At 34.7% G+C, this 14,981-nt stretch overlaps 1 protein-coding gene across 1 annotated transcript in view; it reads left to right on the plus strand.

Annotated features, from left to right (window-relative positions):
* The window catches only part of LOC142335116 (conserved oligomeric Golgi complex subunit 1-like), a 28,213-nt gene extending 22,876 nt beyond the window's left edge, over window positions 1-5,337 (plus strand). Inside the window, exon 14 of the mRNA XM_075383475.1 lies at window positions 5,121-5,337. Within this exon, the coding sequence (XP_075239590.1) occupies window positions 5,121-5,168 (48 nt within the window). The 3' untranslated portion in view covers window positions 5,169-5,337. The remainder of the gene's footprint in view (window positions 1-5,120) is intronic.
* The last annotated feature ends 9,644 nt before the right edge of the window (window positions 5,338-14,981 follow it).

Raw genomic sequence — 14,981 nt, forward strand, 5'->3', positions numbered from 1 at the left:
GCTACTTTAGTATGCGTGACGCAATTTGTTAAACTAATAATTGTCGGCGAGGTTTAAGCTGAACTGTATGATGAATTTTTTGAACTAACTTACCTCGCTCTCTAAATGACGTCTAATTTTTATTAAGGTCCCTTGAGATCACTCCGACAACTTCAAATGTCAATCTAGGACTCCTATATAATGATCAATGTTAACAATAAAGTATGGCGACAAAAGTGAAATAATTAACTTGACAAGTACTTTTCAGTTAATTGATCAGTCTTCAAAAATGTTGGCAACTGAATAAATTTAATTCTGTATCTGTTGCTATCCTTATTATACATCACGTAATTCGGTTTCGCAGCTATCTCGGCAATCTTCTGGCTATGTTTTGTATATGAGACTTACGAAACGATGTAGCCGTGCAGCTCAACAGAAACTATGGAATGCGGTGACTAAGGGTGCTCTAATTTTTGTGGCAATTGTTTGGGCTGTGTAGATCTTCTGTGCAATCTGATTGAGAGCAATTATATTCCGAATGATATCAATTTAGTCTTTCAAATAGGGCAATTGGAATTGAAGCACATAATTGAATTCAGACGCAGCATTTTCTACAAGAATTACACTAACTATTATTTTGATATATGAAAATTTCTTATGATTTCGATTCCATGTTATGGCGGATCTTCCCTTCTGGAGCTTTTAATTGCTCTCAAACCAAATTTGTAGGAATTATATTAGTCCTGTCGGTCTATTAAATGCTATTTTTCTCTTGACCGATTGTTAGTCTGACCCATTTGACTTTTCGTCCCCAAAAACAGGATAAACAGGTGGCGCCCAGCTCAAACTGTTTTGGAGACTTCTACTTATGGTGTGAAGGGACGTTATTAGAGGTTGAAGATCCCTCCACTGTTGAACCCCCTTTTTCACTTGCTGTTGACAGCCCCCCCCCCCCCACTCGTGTCTAGCTACCGACGAACAACCGCTGGTTAAAAACGCCAAATTTAAACCAATTTGCACAATTTTTTCAAGCTTTTGACAATTTTTGACATTTTTTTAGTTTTATCAGCCCTAGGTAACAGGGAACTTCCTCTAGGGTTTAATAATAGGTTACTGCATAGTTTCTAGTATTTTTTGACAACACGTGCAATTTTTTTGACATTTTTTCCTTATTCAGCTCTTTCCAGACCCAGGGGCCAGAGAACCTCCTTAGGGATTTGATATTAAGTTACTGACAAATTTTTATTGGCCTTGGAGTAGTTTTCAACTTTTTAATATCACAAATTTTTGCAATTTTTTGATGAAACTTGCAATAATTTCAATTTTTTTTTTGAAAAATTTTGTCGTTTTTTAGGTTTTTCAGCCTCAACAGCCAAGGAGAACCTCCTTTAGTTTTTGACAAAAGTTACCTTATAGTTTCTAGATGTAATTGAATGTCTTACAAGATTTTAACATCACGAATTCTTGCATTTTTTTGACAAAACTTTTTATTTACATTAACATTACATTATTTACATAACAATTTATTTACATTTGAAATTTAGAGTCATTATTCAGGTTTTTTGAGCCTCAGGGGCCAGAAAACCTCCTGAGAGGCTTGATAATAAGTTACTGACAAATTTTTATTGGCCATCGAATTTAATGTCAAAAATTTGCAATTTTATTTATAAAACTTTTGTTTTTTTCAAGTTTTTTTGAAAATGTTTGGAATTTATTAAGGTTTCTCCACCATCAAGAGCCACAGAGCCTCCTCTAGGGTTTGATATTATGTTACTGCATAGTTTTTAGATGCAATGGAAGGTTTTTGAAATTTGAATTGTACGAAATTATGCATATTTTGAAAAAAAATTGCAATTTTTTAAAAAATTGCATTTTTCTTTCAATGTTTGATTTTTTCCGGCTCCAGGGGCCCTGGGACTTCCTCCAAAATTTGATTAGCTGCTGCACAATTTTGTAGAAATAATCGAATGGTAATCAATATTTATGACTCCAGTTTTATTAATTTTTGGATAAATTTAATTTTTCGAACTTTATCGAACTTTATTTCGAAAATTATTATCATGTTCCAAGTTTATGGATTTAGAGAGCCAGTGAAACTATTTCAGGTTTACAACAGGGTTACTGAGTTTGACAACCATTCCTGTCTAACGAAATTTTTAAGTCTTGCAGCATATGGGTTACTTGACAGAACTCCAGAGAAAAAATGGTTTTGAACTTTTTTTTACTGCTAAGCTGGAAACTTTTCCTTTAAATTTTGCCTTTTTGCGTTTTTTCTAGAGGATTTATTTACTAACAAGGTTGGGAAACTAGAAGTTGCATAGTCGAATCCCATCATAGAAAATATTCCTATTTCTCTCTCTCTCTCTCTCTCTGTCGGTTAGAGTTTTACTTTCTTTCTCGTTCACGTTTTATCTCTCTCTCTCTCTCTCTCTCTCTCTCTCTTTGTTGATGCCGCAGCTGCTGTTATGTGGCATGATGTTTTCATCTAGTATCGTCGTCATTAAAGCTGAGCTATAATAGAATTTTTTTTATCATAAAGGACTTAACGAGAACTTTTTAGGAAATCATTGTTAATTGCTCTCAAAAGCAGTTTGTAGCAAATATTAATCCTGTTTGTCACTTTTATGCAATTTTTTGCTTGAACGATTTTTTGTCTGGCCCATTTGACTTTTCGTCCTCAGAATCGGAATAAAGAGGTACGCCCAGTGGGCATTAAGTTTCTTAGAGCCTTTCAGCTCACTAGTCTTCAAGTGTGCGATTCACAGAAACTGTTTTGGAGACTTATAATTATGGCGTGAAGGGCAGTTCTAGAAATTGATCCCACACCCCCACATCAGTCCCCCAATCCACTTTTGCACCCTCTAGATAGTATTAGAAGAAAGCTCAATTGTACTGAATGAGTTTGCTCTATCTATTGTAGTGAAAATACAGGGCAAATTAGAACAATTTCTGGCATCAGGCTGTTAATTTCTGTCTTTTCTTTCTGTTTCTATCCCAACGTCGGTTACTATTGGAATTCATCAACAGCTGGTAATTTCTGACTAGCTAACGGCTTTGGGTATGATGCAAACATAATCTCTTTCTAGAAGCTTCAGTCCCCTACTCAGTCCCCTACTCGACGGCAGTCCCCTACTCAGTCCCCTACTATTGCAATTCAGTCCCCTACTCGACGGCTAGAGTTGTCGAAGACATTTCAGGAAGTTTTTTTAAGAGCTATCGTCAAGAATAATTGGGCATTATCAACGTTAACAGAAAGATATTGTGTTGTCAAACGGTGGCTAGCTACTGACGAAGCCAACCGCTCGAGGGTCGTTTGAGATCAATTCGCCCAACGTTAGTCGGTTATGTTTAATTCTGAGCTCAAGTTTCACTGATAGTGCTTGATCTCTGAAATTGCTGCTGATAGACAAGATTGATCAATGAAGAACTAGGCCGTCGTCTATCAAAGGTTTGTGCGAGAATCGTGCTGTTCCTTTATTTGTTCAAAAATGGGATATATATGCTAGGCACTTTTTTTGTTCAGACAAGAATTCACTTTTTGTTAGCGCATTTAAAAAAAACAGAAACATCGTTTCGCAACTTCTAGAAGCTGGTTCAAATTTTTTCAATTTTAAAAAAATCTTTGTTGATATCTGTAAAGAGAAAAAGTTTGAAATTGAGGAATGCAGGACAAGAAAAAAAAAGAGGGATGGAGGAAAATTAAAAAGTTTTTGTGAAGCCTTTGAGTACTTGATGCTTTTTCTAATCTTCAAATTACTGATGTAATTTGTGAGGTACAATTTTGTTAACTAAGAATCAATAAGAGCAACTTTTTTATAGCTGTAAGCTGAGCGTAGCTATATTGCGGTGCTCTTGTTTTTTTTTGTTTCGTCGTCTGACGCTCTTTTTTCGTTTTACATTTGTTCACACAGCAAAGCTGAAAAAGTCAAATTTTCTGAATTACTTCTTCCTCTCACTAACGGCATTTGCGCGCGTGACGTCATTTCTCACTCTCTTTAGCAAAAGTTTTTTGCGTGATTAGATTTTGATCACATGTGACTTACCTCACTCAATAAAATGACTTTAAAACTTAAGTTTAATTTGAATTTGTTTAAGGTCAAAGGAACTCCTATTTTTAGTAAAGATCCCTAATTAGAGGCTTCTGGAATGAATTTTAATAAGATTTATTAATTTATCGCGGAATGTTTTTTAGCCTAGCTTTTTGAGCGGCGTCGATTTTTTTTTCAATTTAGATCTGTATCTGTTTCTATCTCTATTATAAAGCACGCAGGTCTATTCTTTCGCAGCTATTGTGGCAATCTGCTGGCTATTTTAATTAAAATTTGAGATATTAAAAAGATTGATAGTCGAGATTTGAATTCTTAATTGAAATTTGAGGGGGAAAGATCACTACAGCGTTTGAGAAAAAAAACGAAGCAGAAAATTCTTATTTGGCCTCTCTTAGTTGCTTACTTGTACTTCGAGCAGCCTGTTTTCAGTTTCGTTTGAGATTACATTTAGCAGTAAAGTTCTCGCGTAATACAGGATTCTTAGAGTAAAAAAAATCTAGTTCTTCTACAAAATAAACAGTTCATTTTACCATGCTGAGGATGAACCGTTGAAAAAATGTTGGATCAATTCTTTAATTGACAAATTTTTGATTATTTGCTCTTGAACGAAGTTTGAAGCAAATTTTTTGCTTAACAGTTCCCGTTCTCTTCAAGAACATCACTTCTTGGGTTACTTTTTTCAAGCTTGACTTTTTGATTTTTTTTCTGAGTGATTTCAAGTGCGCGCATTCAGAAATTATGTCTTTTGCCAAAAGCAATTGTGAGCGATAAGTGTACATAAGAGGTCTTTGCACATACAGTTAGAACTTTTTGCAAAGTCGAAATTTCTCTAGCCCAAGCCCCCTTCTAATTTTTTTCCCTCGCTGGTCGTTCAATAGCATTTGTTTCCTTTAGAAATCATTTTAAATTGGAACTGAAAAGAAGTTGAAAATGAGATTTCTGCAACGAATGAAAATAGAAACGGCATGAACCCACAAAGTCCAATTTTATATGTCAGCTACTTTAGTCTTATATATCTTATCATCTTTAATGCTTTTTTGTTTTGATACCTGCCCCTGTATCCTGCCAGCAAGAAAGTGTTGTTGGTTTCAGAAGCTGCAAACGGGAGCCTCGCTTCTCAAAGGATGGCTGAAGGGATAAACACCAACTCACAATGATTCAAAAGGAGGCACGAGTAAGTTTTCGAATCCAAAACTGAAGATAATATGTATATTAAATAATGTTACTGCTGTATAGATTCGTGTTCATTCTAATTATATATAATTGTAAAAAAAAATTATATTGAATTAGTTCAAAATTTGGTGGTTTAGCTATTTTGAGAAACAAAATACTGAGTTGGTCGAATGGACCTTTTTTTGTGAATTTATGGTTTAAGAATTTTAAGATTGATTAATAAACAAAGAATGCCATGTAATCAAGAAATTTCCGCGGTTGGCCCAGTTGCTCTAAAGGGATGCTTGACGAGCACGTGCTGAGACCATGAATAATTGCAGAACTGGTGACAAACATCGATTTTCGATTTTAATATTAATTACACGGAAATGTAGTAGTAGTAGTAGTAGTAAAAGACTTCAATTTACCAAACTGATGGAATTTTAACATTAACAAATTAAGATATGTACATAAAGCTGAGTAGAAAAAAGCTGTACAAAAAAGGGGGATACTAAGATACACATATAGGACATCGACACTTTATTGACCACGTACAGGTTCGATTGAATTTAAATTTGCAGTCTCGCATATCACTAAAGAATTTTCGCAAGCGATTTTTGTAGTCCAATGGGGGGTAGAGTAAATCGAAATCACCCACATCATTAAAATCATTTACAACAGTTTGAATGCGGTTAAAGTACGACTTAGCGGTCAGCTTCTTGGCGCATGCATTGACAACGAGATGAACTGTTTGGCCGCTGCGGAGACATTTGTTAGATCGTGCACGACTGAAATACTGACTGAAGGGAATACAACTTTTGCCTTGAACAATGCTGATGAAGAACTTCAAATAACGATCAATAAGTTGATAGGCAATAGGGAGGCTCTCTGAGAGAGACAAAATAGATTTATATTCACTATAACCAAAACACCAGCATAGCCCCTTCCAATAGAACTTCTCCAAGAGTCGCAAATGGGTAGCGTCAACATGCCAGGCTGGAGAAGCGTAGAGAAGCGACGACATCACGCATGCGGAGAACAGGTTGAATTTTACTTTAGAAGGAATGCAATAGGGCACAGAGTGTCGCAGATAATTAAAATTCTGTCGCGCTTTCAGGAGTTTACCACGTATGTGAGCGTCCCATTTCAGTGTTTTTGATACTTGTAATCCAAGATCGCATATTGAATCAACTTTCTGGCGCTGGTAATCGTCAATAAAAAGACTGCCAGTTGTCTTCTCTGAGAGATGTAAAAAGACGCATTTGTTTAAATTGAACATCATGCTATTGTCTCTGCACCACTGTGAGAGACGCTTAAGATCTTGTTGCAAATTAAAAAAGATATTTTCAGAGGAGCATACCAACTTCGTACCGTCGGCGTAACAAAAACACGTTGAAAAAGAAGGCAAAGCCAACATGTCATCTATATAGATTAAAAAGAGGAGAGGGCCAAGAACACTCCCTTGGGGAACACCACTTGAGATAGGCTCGCAGTCAGACAGACATCCATCGATCTGAACTCTTTGAGTTCTGTTAGTGAGATAAGTTTTCATCAACTTTAAAAAATTTTCATCTAGTCCAAAGTATGCTAATTTGCAAAGTAATATGTTATGATTCACAGTATCGAAAGCCTTTGAGAAGTCAAGGTAAACTATTATTTGCTCGGAATTACTATCAAAATTCTCATAGATATCGTGGAGGCATACTAAAAGTTGTGTGATAGTTGAATGCCCACTACGAAACCCGTGCTGCCGAGCGCTCAGCTTTGAGCGAAGAACGCAATATAGGTAATCAAAAATGATTTTTTCCAATACAAGAGAAAGTCGTGGCAGGATAGAGATCGGTCTATAGTTTTCTACATCGCTTTTGGAGCCTTTTTTAAAAGTCGGAGTAACGTATGCACACTTCCAGAAGTTCGGCCACTCATTGGTATTAATAATATTTGAGAAGAGAGAGCATACATATCCGGCCAGAGTACTGGGACAGCTGCTCCAAACAAACGATGGTATACCATCGCCAGCCACATTTGAGCTAGCAGGTACAATCTCGAGGAGATTAGTTATTTGATTCACTGAAAATGTAACTTCTGACAGAACTGCCACAGGATTTGCCATTTGCGGTAACGTGCCAGCTGAACAAGATGACTCGATGAAAACTGATTGAAAATATTTGTTCAACAGATTCGCTTTCTCTGTATTAGTAGATGCATGGGAATCTCGCCAAAACATTTCCTTGGGTAAGGTGCTCCGTCCACTCAATCTTCTGAGAATCTTGAAGGCCTAATTTGTAGTAAAATGTTTGCAAGAGTCAAGGAAGCAGGCTTTATCCAGCTCAATGAAGTCAGCCACCTCCTTTTCAAGCTTCAATAGAGCTGAAATCGATGCTCTACGACGCCTGGCCGACTCTATAGAGCTTTAAATCTCCAGACCAGCTGCAAGTTGGGGCGTGAAACTGACTATTATATATGGCTCACTTTATATTATGTGGATATGTTGATAAAAACTATTTTTAAAAGAAAAGAATATTTGCATGCTACTATTGATGGTCGGATAAGAGAAAAGAAAATTATGAAAGTTGATTTCCTTCGATATAGCAAAAAAAAGCATGCTCAACCCTTGCGTTTGTAAATTCTGTAAAGAGTTTGAAAGGCAAACCTACCTCAAAGCCATTTTTGAGTTAATAGAACGGATGAATAATTGGAAACAAAATTGCATTCAAGACATCGCGACTCGTCACGAACAAATTAAACGGGAATTTTTCCCTGGCGGTCCCTGGTTATAGATTGACAAATTAAAACGCCACAAATTTTCAAATAATCAGAAATGCCCTAGTTTTTGGCGAATTAGTACTTGAAACATCTGGTTTATCTTTCTAAGCTGCTACAGGATTGAATACTTATTAATAGCCGCACAGCGATAGCTGGGGCTATTATTGGCCTTCTCTTGGTTTTTTTACAATTCAAAGAATTTGAATTGTATTGGGGCGCTGTCTTTTTTTACGACTCGAACAGGAGTATTGGTTTTCTCTCGGTTTTTTTTACAGGAAGTAGATTTGTTCACGCGGCATTTTGACCTAAAAGCGAAAGTGAGAAAAGCTGTCTCGGTGAACAAAATTTTGCTAAGCGAGAAAAGTTTTTTGATCATGCGATGCGTTTAGTGAATGACTTTTTGATTTTGAAAAGTAGTTTTTGACTGAATTACACATATAGATAACCGCTTTTAGCCGTTTTTTTGTATAAGTGGCCCAATTTTTTTGCTTTTAAATTGGTTTCTTGTAGAAATAAATTTTATTCGATATTATATTGAAATGTCAACCTCGGAAATTGATACCACAGTGTTTTGCAGAGCCTGGAAATGCGTTTCAAGTTGAAATTTGGCAAATAATTCTTGATTTTTTAGTTAATTTTTGGCTATTTTTTATATTAATTTCTTCATTTTTGGATCTTTTAACCGTATTTTTGTCAACAATCAGTTAATATGACAACCTGTCTTTGATAATTCCTATACTCAACGCTTCATTCTACCTCGATGTAATTTTGTTTTATAAAATATGCTAATCCGATATTGATAGTTTTTTCCGATTTTCATTACTTTGTTTGTATTTTGGTTGCAATTGCTAGAAATAGTATTTTTGTGGAACATGAGGGACTTTAATTTTGTTTCAATAATAATTCAATGATTTTTTGGCGTTAAGTTTTGAGAAAACAGTTAAATCTTTTTCATAAATGCAGTCTTAAATTAAATTTCTTTGACCATTTTTTTGCAAATTGCTTCAATGTTTCGTATTTATGAATTCTGCTTTTTCCTATTTTTTGTTCTTTTCAGCAGGATAGATCTTTGTATCGGATGACTAGATATCTTTTCTATGTCTTTAATGCTGAAAAATGAAATGAATTCGTTTTTCTTGAGTTTATTAAATTGATTTTTAATTTTTTAAAATTCAAGAATGTCTTTTTGTTACGGTGTTCCTTACATTGTACCCATATTTACATTCCAGTTAGTATCATTCTAGTTTTGTCCTGGCACCTACATTTGTTTTCGGTACATTGTTTTTTTAGTAAAAAATGAATGATTTCAGCTTTTTCTAAGATTTTCGTCATTTCTTTGATCTGCAATTGATTTCATTCAACTTAAGACAGTACTGAGAGTTTGATAGCAAGCTTTTTCCAAAATGTCCACATATGACTAATTACTACAGCTTTCTTCCGGCCTTGTTATTAATTCAAACGATTTTTTGCCTTTGAATATTCTTCTGCTGCTTATGTCTTTTCTATGATTAATTTTATTTTCCGAAATGAGATCTGAAATTTTATTTTAGTATGAAATCATGTTGTCTAGCTTTTGTACAACAAGGAATAGGTGTGTGTTGTTTTTTTTGTCTTAATCGCAGTGATTAGAAGTGTAATTATAGGTGTTTTCTGATTCTTAAATTTGAGCTTTCTTTTTTGAAAAGATTTAACTTAGTTTCTAAGATTATCATCTGCCGTTTGCTTTCGCGATCTTTTTCAGATTAGAATCATAAATTATTTGAGGACTATTGATAACCTTGTCAGCTTTTTCAGACCATCAGGTTTTTGACCGCCTTAATTATTTTGGAATTTATAACTTTACCAAACGTTTTCAATAATATAAAATTTTGCTGCATTTTGTTTCTCTTGTCGACAGTGGTTAAGTTTCTCCAATTTTTAAACAGACCTGGAAAGGTAGTGAGTTAAGGCTTTAAAACAAAAGTTAGTGGATTCCGTTGCAATTACGGTTGTGTTAGTAAGTTCTGACGCTTCGAGTTGCTTCCGGAATTCTTCCTGCTACGTTTTTAAGATCTGTTCACACATTTTCATGATTTTTGAAGTCAAATTGGAGTAGTGATTTTGGTCACGCCGAAACAGGAAATGGACTGAAAAAGCGAGTGGTTTTACGGCGTGATTTTTTTTCGCTCTAATTTTAAAGTAGAATGAGAAAACGGTGTTTGAACAAAAATTCGGTTTCTCGGTAGTCGTTTTTTGTTCACATGCGGCAATTTCACTCTGAGTTTTAACGTTTTTTCATTTTTTTGGGTCGGATTTTTTTCTAAATGAGTTTCCCAATGCATTCACAGCTCATTCAAGGCCTAGTTTTTTGTTTGAATTAAGTTTTCATTTCTCGCTAGCGATTTTTTGTTGACATGCGGAATTTTGACATTGATTTTCTGTTCTTTTTCATATTTTTGTGATCTGATTTTTTTTAAAATGGTTTTCTCAATTCACTCATAGCCCATTCTAGGTCTAGATTTTCTCTTTAGTCAATGAAAATTCGTTGAATTGTACGTCAGGACTTGTCCTGCTATGTTTTTTTTATTTCGTCATGATTTTTGTTACGACCATTTGACGTCACAGCCACTTTTTGTTCATTCGTTCATGCAATTTCAACTGAATTGCATGTGTGACGTCATTTTTCGCTCTTAGTGGAGCGAGCTTTTTTGTTCATGCGCGTGAATAAATTTTTGGTCACACTTGACATACCTCACTCTCAAAAATGACTTCCTCACTTTGAAATTGACTTTTATTTACTTTAATTCAAAGAGATAAGGTCAAATTGGTGTGTGTCACTCTAAATGAAGGTTATTCGAGAGCAGCTTATAGAGGCATTAATAACTTATACAATTTTTATAATCAAAATATAGCAGATCAGCCTTCAATGAAAATATGAATTTTTTGTCTGTCTTTTTTACTGTTTTTTTTGGACTGCCGATCTACGAATCTATTGCGGCTATTTTCTGGCAATCTGCCAGCTATGCTTCGTCTTTGGTATAGCTACTTCATTGTTTTAACTAAACGTGAGTTGAACGCAAGACGACCTAAAGCCGGCAAAAAGTTATGTAATAGTTACATTGTTAATAGCCGCCTCAGCATCTCACCAGGATATTATAGCGCTCATTTTTTTTTACAATTCAACGAATTTGAGTTGTATTGGGGCGCTGTCTTTTTTTAAGATCTGTTCACACATTTTCATGATTTTTGAACTCAAATTGGAGTAGTGAATTTGGTCACGCCGAAACAGGAAGTAGAGCGAAAAGGTGAGTGGTTTTGCGTCGTGAAATCCTTTCACTCTAATTCTAAAGTAGAGTGAGAAAATGGTGTTTGAGCAAAAATCCGATTCCTCGCTAGTGGTTCTTAGTGCAATTTCACTTTTATTTTTACTGTTTTTCGAATTTTTCTATCGGAATTTTTCCAAATAGTTTTCCCAATCCTTTCATAGTTCATTCTAGGCATAGTTTTTTGTTTGAACCAAATTTCTTTCTCGCTAGTGGTTTTTTGTTCAGATGCGATATTTTGACTTTGATTTTAAGTTTCAGAATTTGTTCGATCTTATTTTTTTGGAAATGGTTTTTCCAATTCACTCTATTCTGTTCTAGTTCTACTTTTTAAATAGTCAATGACAGTTTTTTGAATTGTACATCAGGTTTTGTCCTGTTATGTTATTTACTTAGATTTTTTTTCTTCACATTAGTTCACAGCTTGTTCAACATTTTGCGTGAAATCTTTTTTTGACTTCTCTGAGATAGTTTCGACCTTCACTCATGGTGCTAAGAGTGTTTTTAGACAGCAGTTGCTCAGCAAAGCAGTTCAAATTGAACAGAGTCAGTATCAAAAAACAAAATCAGAAATTGAAACGGGAGAAATACAAAGCCGAATTTTAGATTCCTGTTACCCAAACTTGGTTCTTAGTTACAATCTCTAATTTTTTTGATATTGATACTAGCCCGATCTAATATTCAAATGTTTGTTGATTATTTCTTATTGCCAATCTTAATTTTTTCTCCGATCTTTGATGTTTCTTCCTCTCTCCCTCAGCCTTTTAACTTGTTTTTTTTTTAATTTCCTCGCGTTTTTGAACTTGAAATGAGCACAAGTCCCCGCCTGTTAGATGAAATTCCTTAAGAAAATGCTCCCCTCTCATTGGGTGTGTTAAATTCTTAAAGTCACTCAATGTTAACAAAATAAACTTCTTAAAAACATTTTACCGCGAGCATTAGTCTTTCTCGCAATAAATTGTTTAAGGGCAATTTACCGCGTTGTTTTGATACCAAAGGGTTGTAATATTCGAAACTTATCCTGCTGTTAACAATTCCTTTTTCGCTAAAAACAGTCAAACCACATAGAAATGTAGGAATTCGGTGAGGTGGAAGTTGTAGTTTCTTAGTTCATAAAGCTGTCCTCAAACAGAGCTCCGCATGTATAATTAATACTACGGTATTGGCTTTGTCAACAATTTTTTCCCCAATTTTGAAATTGAAAATTTGAAAAAGGTTTGGGGAAAGTCGGAAAAAAGAACCGGCAGCAAGTCGTGCTCTTTCAAAAAAATCTGTTTTTTGAATTTTTGGACAAAAAACCAGAAATTGTTTTTTGGCGAGTACCTCGAAACGCATAGTTCAGGGCACTTAACTTTTTCTTTGCAGGCAGAATCGTTTAAACGATGTGTAGTTCAAAAATTCATGCCTTTGTACGCCTCCAGGGAGCTTCTGAAAAAGCAGACCATAAGGTTTAGTTAAATGAACCTCTTGAAAATGGGAGGTAGCTAAATGGAACAAAAACTAATTTAAATGTGTTAAATAATCAATTTTCTTTAGTTATCTCCAAAGCGAAGTGCCAAAGAGTTTTTCTCAATGACGAGGTATTTCAAACATACATGTGTAGGGCACACATTTAGAGATCAACAAATTTGCATATAGATATTTGCAAACACTAATTTTCTTTCAAAATCCTTTTCAACAGTAGTCGACATCGGTATTTTTCAGCCATCAGCTAAAGGATATCGCCGCTCAACAAATCCAGAATTTTCATGACATTCTTTTCATCTTTAATTCAACGATCTCCTCTCCTGAGTGTTTTTATTGTGCCTGCAGATGTATGGTTCTAATATGCGCACTATTTGTTGACTAGCTGTCAACGTTCTTTGGGTAAAAAATTAAACACTTTCAAACTTGTCCGAAATTTAGCCAGATTTGTTTGCTAATATATTATCTTAAACACTTTGCAAACGTTTTTTGAGTTAACCCAGTATTTGCAATTGGTGAAACTGTAAATTAAAAAATTTTGCTGATCCTCTGACAAATTTGGATATTTTTTCTTTAGAGAAAATAAACAGTTTTCATTTTAACTCCGTCGTTATCGCCTTGCAAACTAATAGTTCAGAAAGTCGTTGAAGCTTTATTTCAAGTATAAATCCAAGAAAAAAGTTAACTTATAAATCCTGTGTATGTATTGCTTCTTCAATGCTCATTGACTGGCACTGACAAAGACTCTCCCTTCTTCAAAACTCAACATTTGACAATATCTTTCGTCAAAAGTGCAAGTCAAGGTTTAATCTAACACATTTTCAATTACGCTTAGCATTTTTAAACCTCAGGATGTGTTATTTTGGCCAGATTGCGTTATTTTTTTAAAAAATTACATCGTTCCATCTGTAAATTCTTCCAATAATATTCAACATTTGCTCATTCTACGAGAAAAATTTGCAAAGATTGTGAATCTGCCGCTTTTCTGCTACAAATAAATAATCCCAACCCTCCATTAAAAGGTGGTTGTAGTTTTAAACTACGTAGTAATCTGTTCACTTGAACATCGATGGTTTAAGCTTTTTACTTGGTAATCAGAAATTGAGGCAATTGATCAAGAATTGCAATTTTTCGGGGCAGATGAGACTGACTTTGTTCTCACAATGTTAAGTTTCATTGTCCTTTATAACCATCCTAAAATCTGGCCGTCATTTTTATGAGATAATAAGGTTCGTTTTCTGCATCAATAACCGCTCAACTTTCGCAGTTGACTAGTTATTCTTCTTTCATTTTTTTTTCGTCAGACAAAACATTGTTATGCCGTAACATTTGCCTTTTTCAACGTTTTGCGTAAAGTATTTTTGACATGTCTAGGCTAGTTGCGTCTCTCAACTTGCTCAACCATCTTATTAAGGGCGATTGCTCAAAAAAAATAAGTTGAAATGACCGGAGTCACTATCGAAAGTGAAATCAAAAATGAAATGGAAGAAAGCCGTAAACACATTATTAGATGGCTGTTTCTCAATTGTTGTTTTAGTTGGTCTTAATTACAAGGTCTGTTGCTGGTTGGTTTTCATTATGCTCCATCGAGCCTATGAGAAGCATGAAAACCAATCAGGGCTACGTCTGGCAATCTATTATTATTATTAGTTTCAGAGTGAAGCAGTTTTTTGTCGATTGAACTCAACCAATTTGGAAAGCGGTTGCCCTAAAAAGGACAAAAATTGCAGAAACTAAAAGACAAACTAAATCTATTTTTAAATAATTTTTGTCCAAAAATGTTTAGTTTGAAAAAGAAACGAGTTCACATCACCACCTCTTATATTGAGAGACTGGTCGTTGATGCTTTTTGATCGTACAAAAAGAAAATTTAATTTGCACAATTATTTATTTTGACAAAATATTTCAAAATCTTCTGATTATGATTCTGAATTTTCTAATTTTGAAACCAACTATATTAATCGAGGTGTTTTTATTTTGTTTGTTTGCCCGAAAAGACTTTGAATAAAACCTTTTTCCAACGTACGTTTTAGTTTTTGTTGGTTTTTAACCAATCATTGTTAATGAATCTCGAATTAACAGTTAACTGTTCCAGAATATATAAACTGTTTTCAAAACAACAATCTGATTTCTTGAAACTTGATGTTTGTGTCTGCTTTCCACCCCTACGTTCCACTCATGTCCCTAGAAAAAAAATGATTACTTGATGGATTGGAAAACAATATGCAACCCCCCCCCCCCCCCCCCCCGTCAATATGCAAAACAGCAC

This window comes from Convolutriloba macropyga, chromosome 1 (genome assembly GCF_964194025.1).
Source record: "Convolutriloba macropyga chromosome 1, txConMacr16.3, whole genome shotgun sequence".
Taxonomy (NCBI): domain Eukaryota; kingdom Metazoa; phylum Xenacoelomorpha; order Acoela; family Convolutidae; genus Convolutriloba; species Convolutriloba macropyga.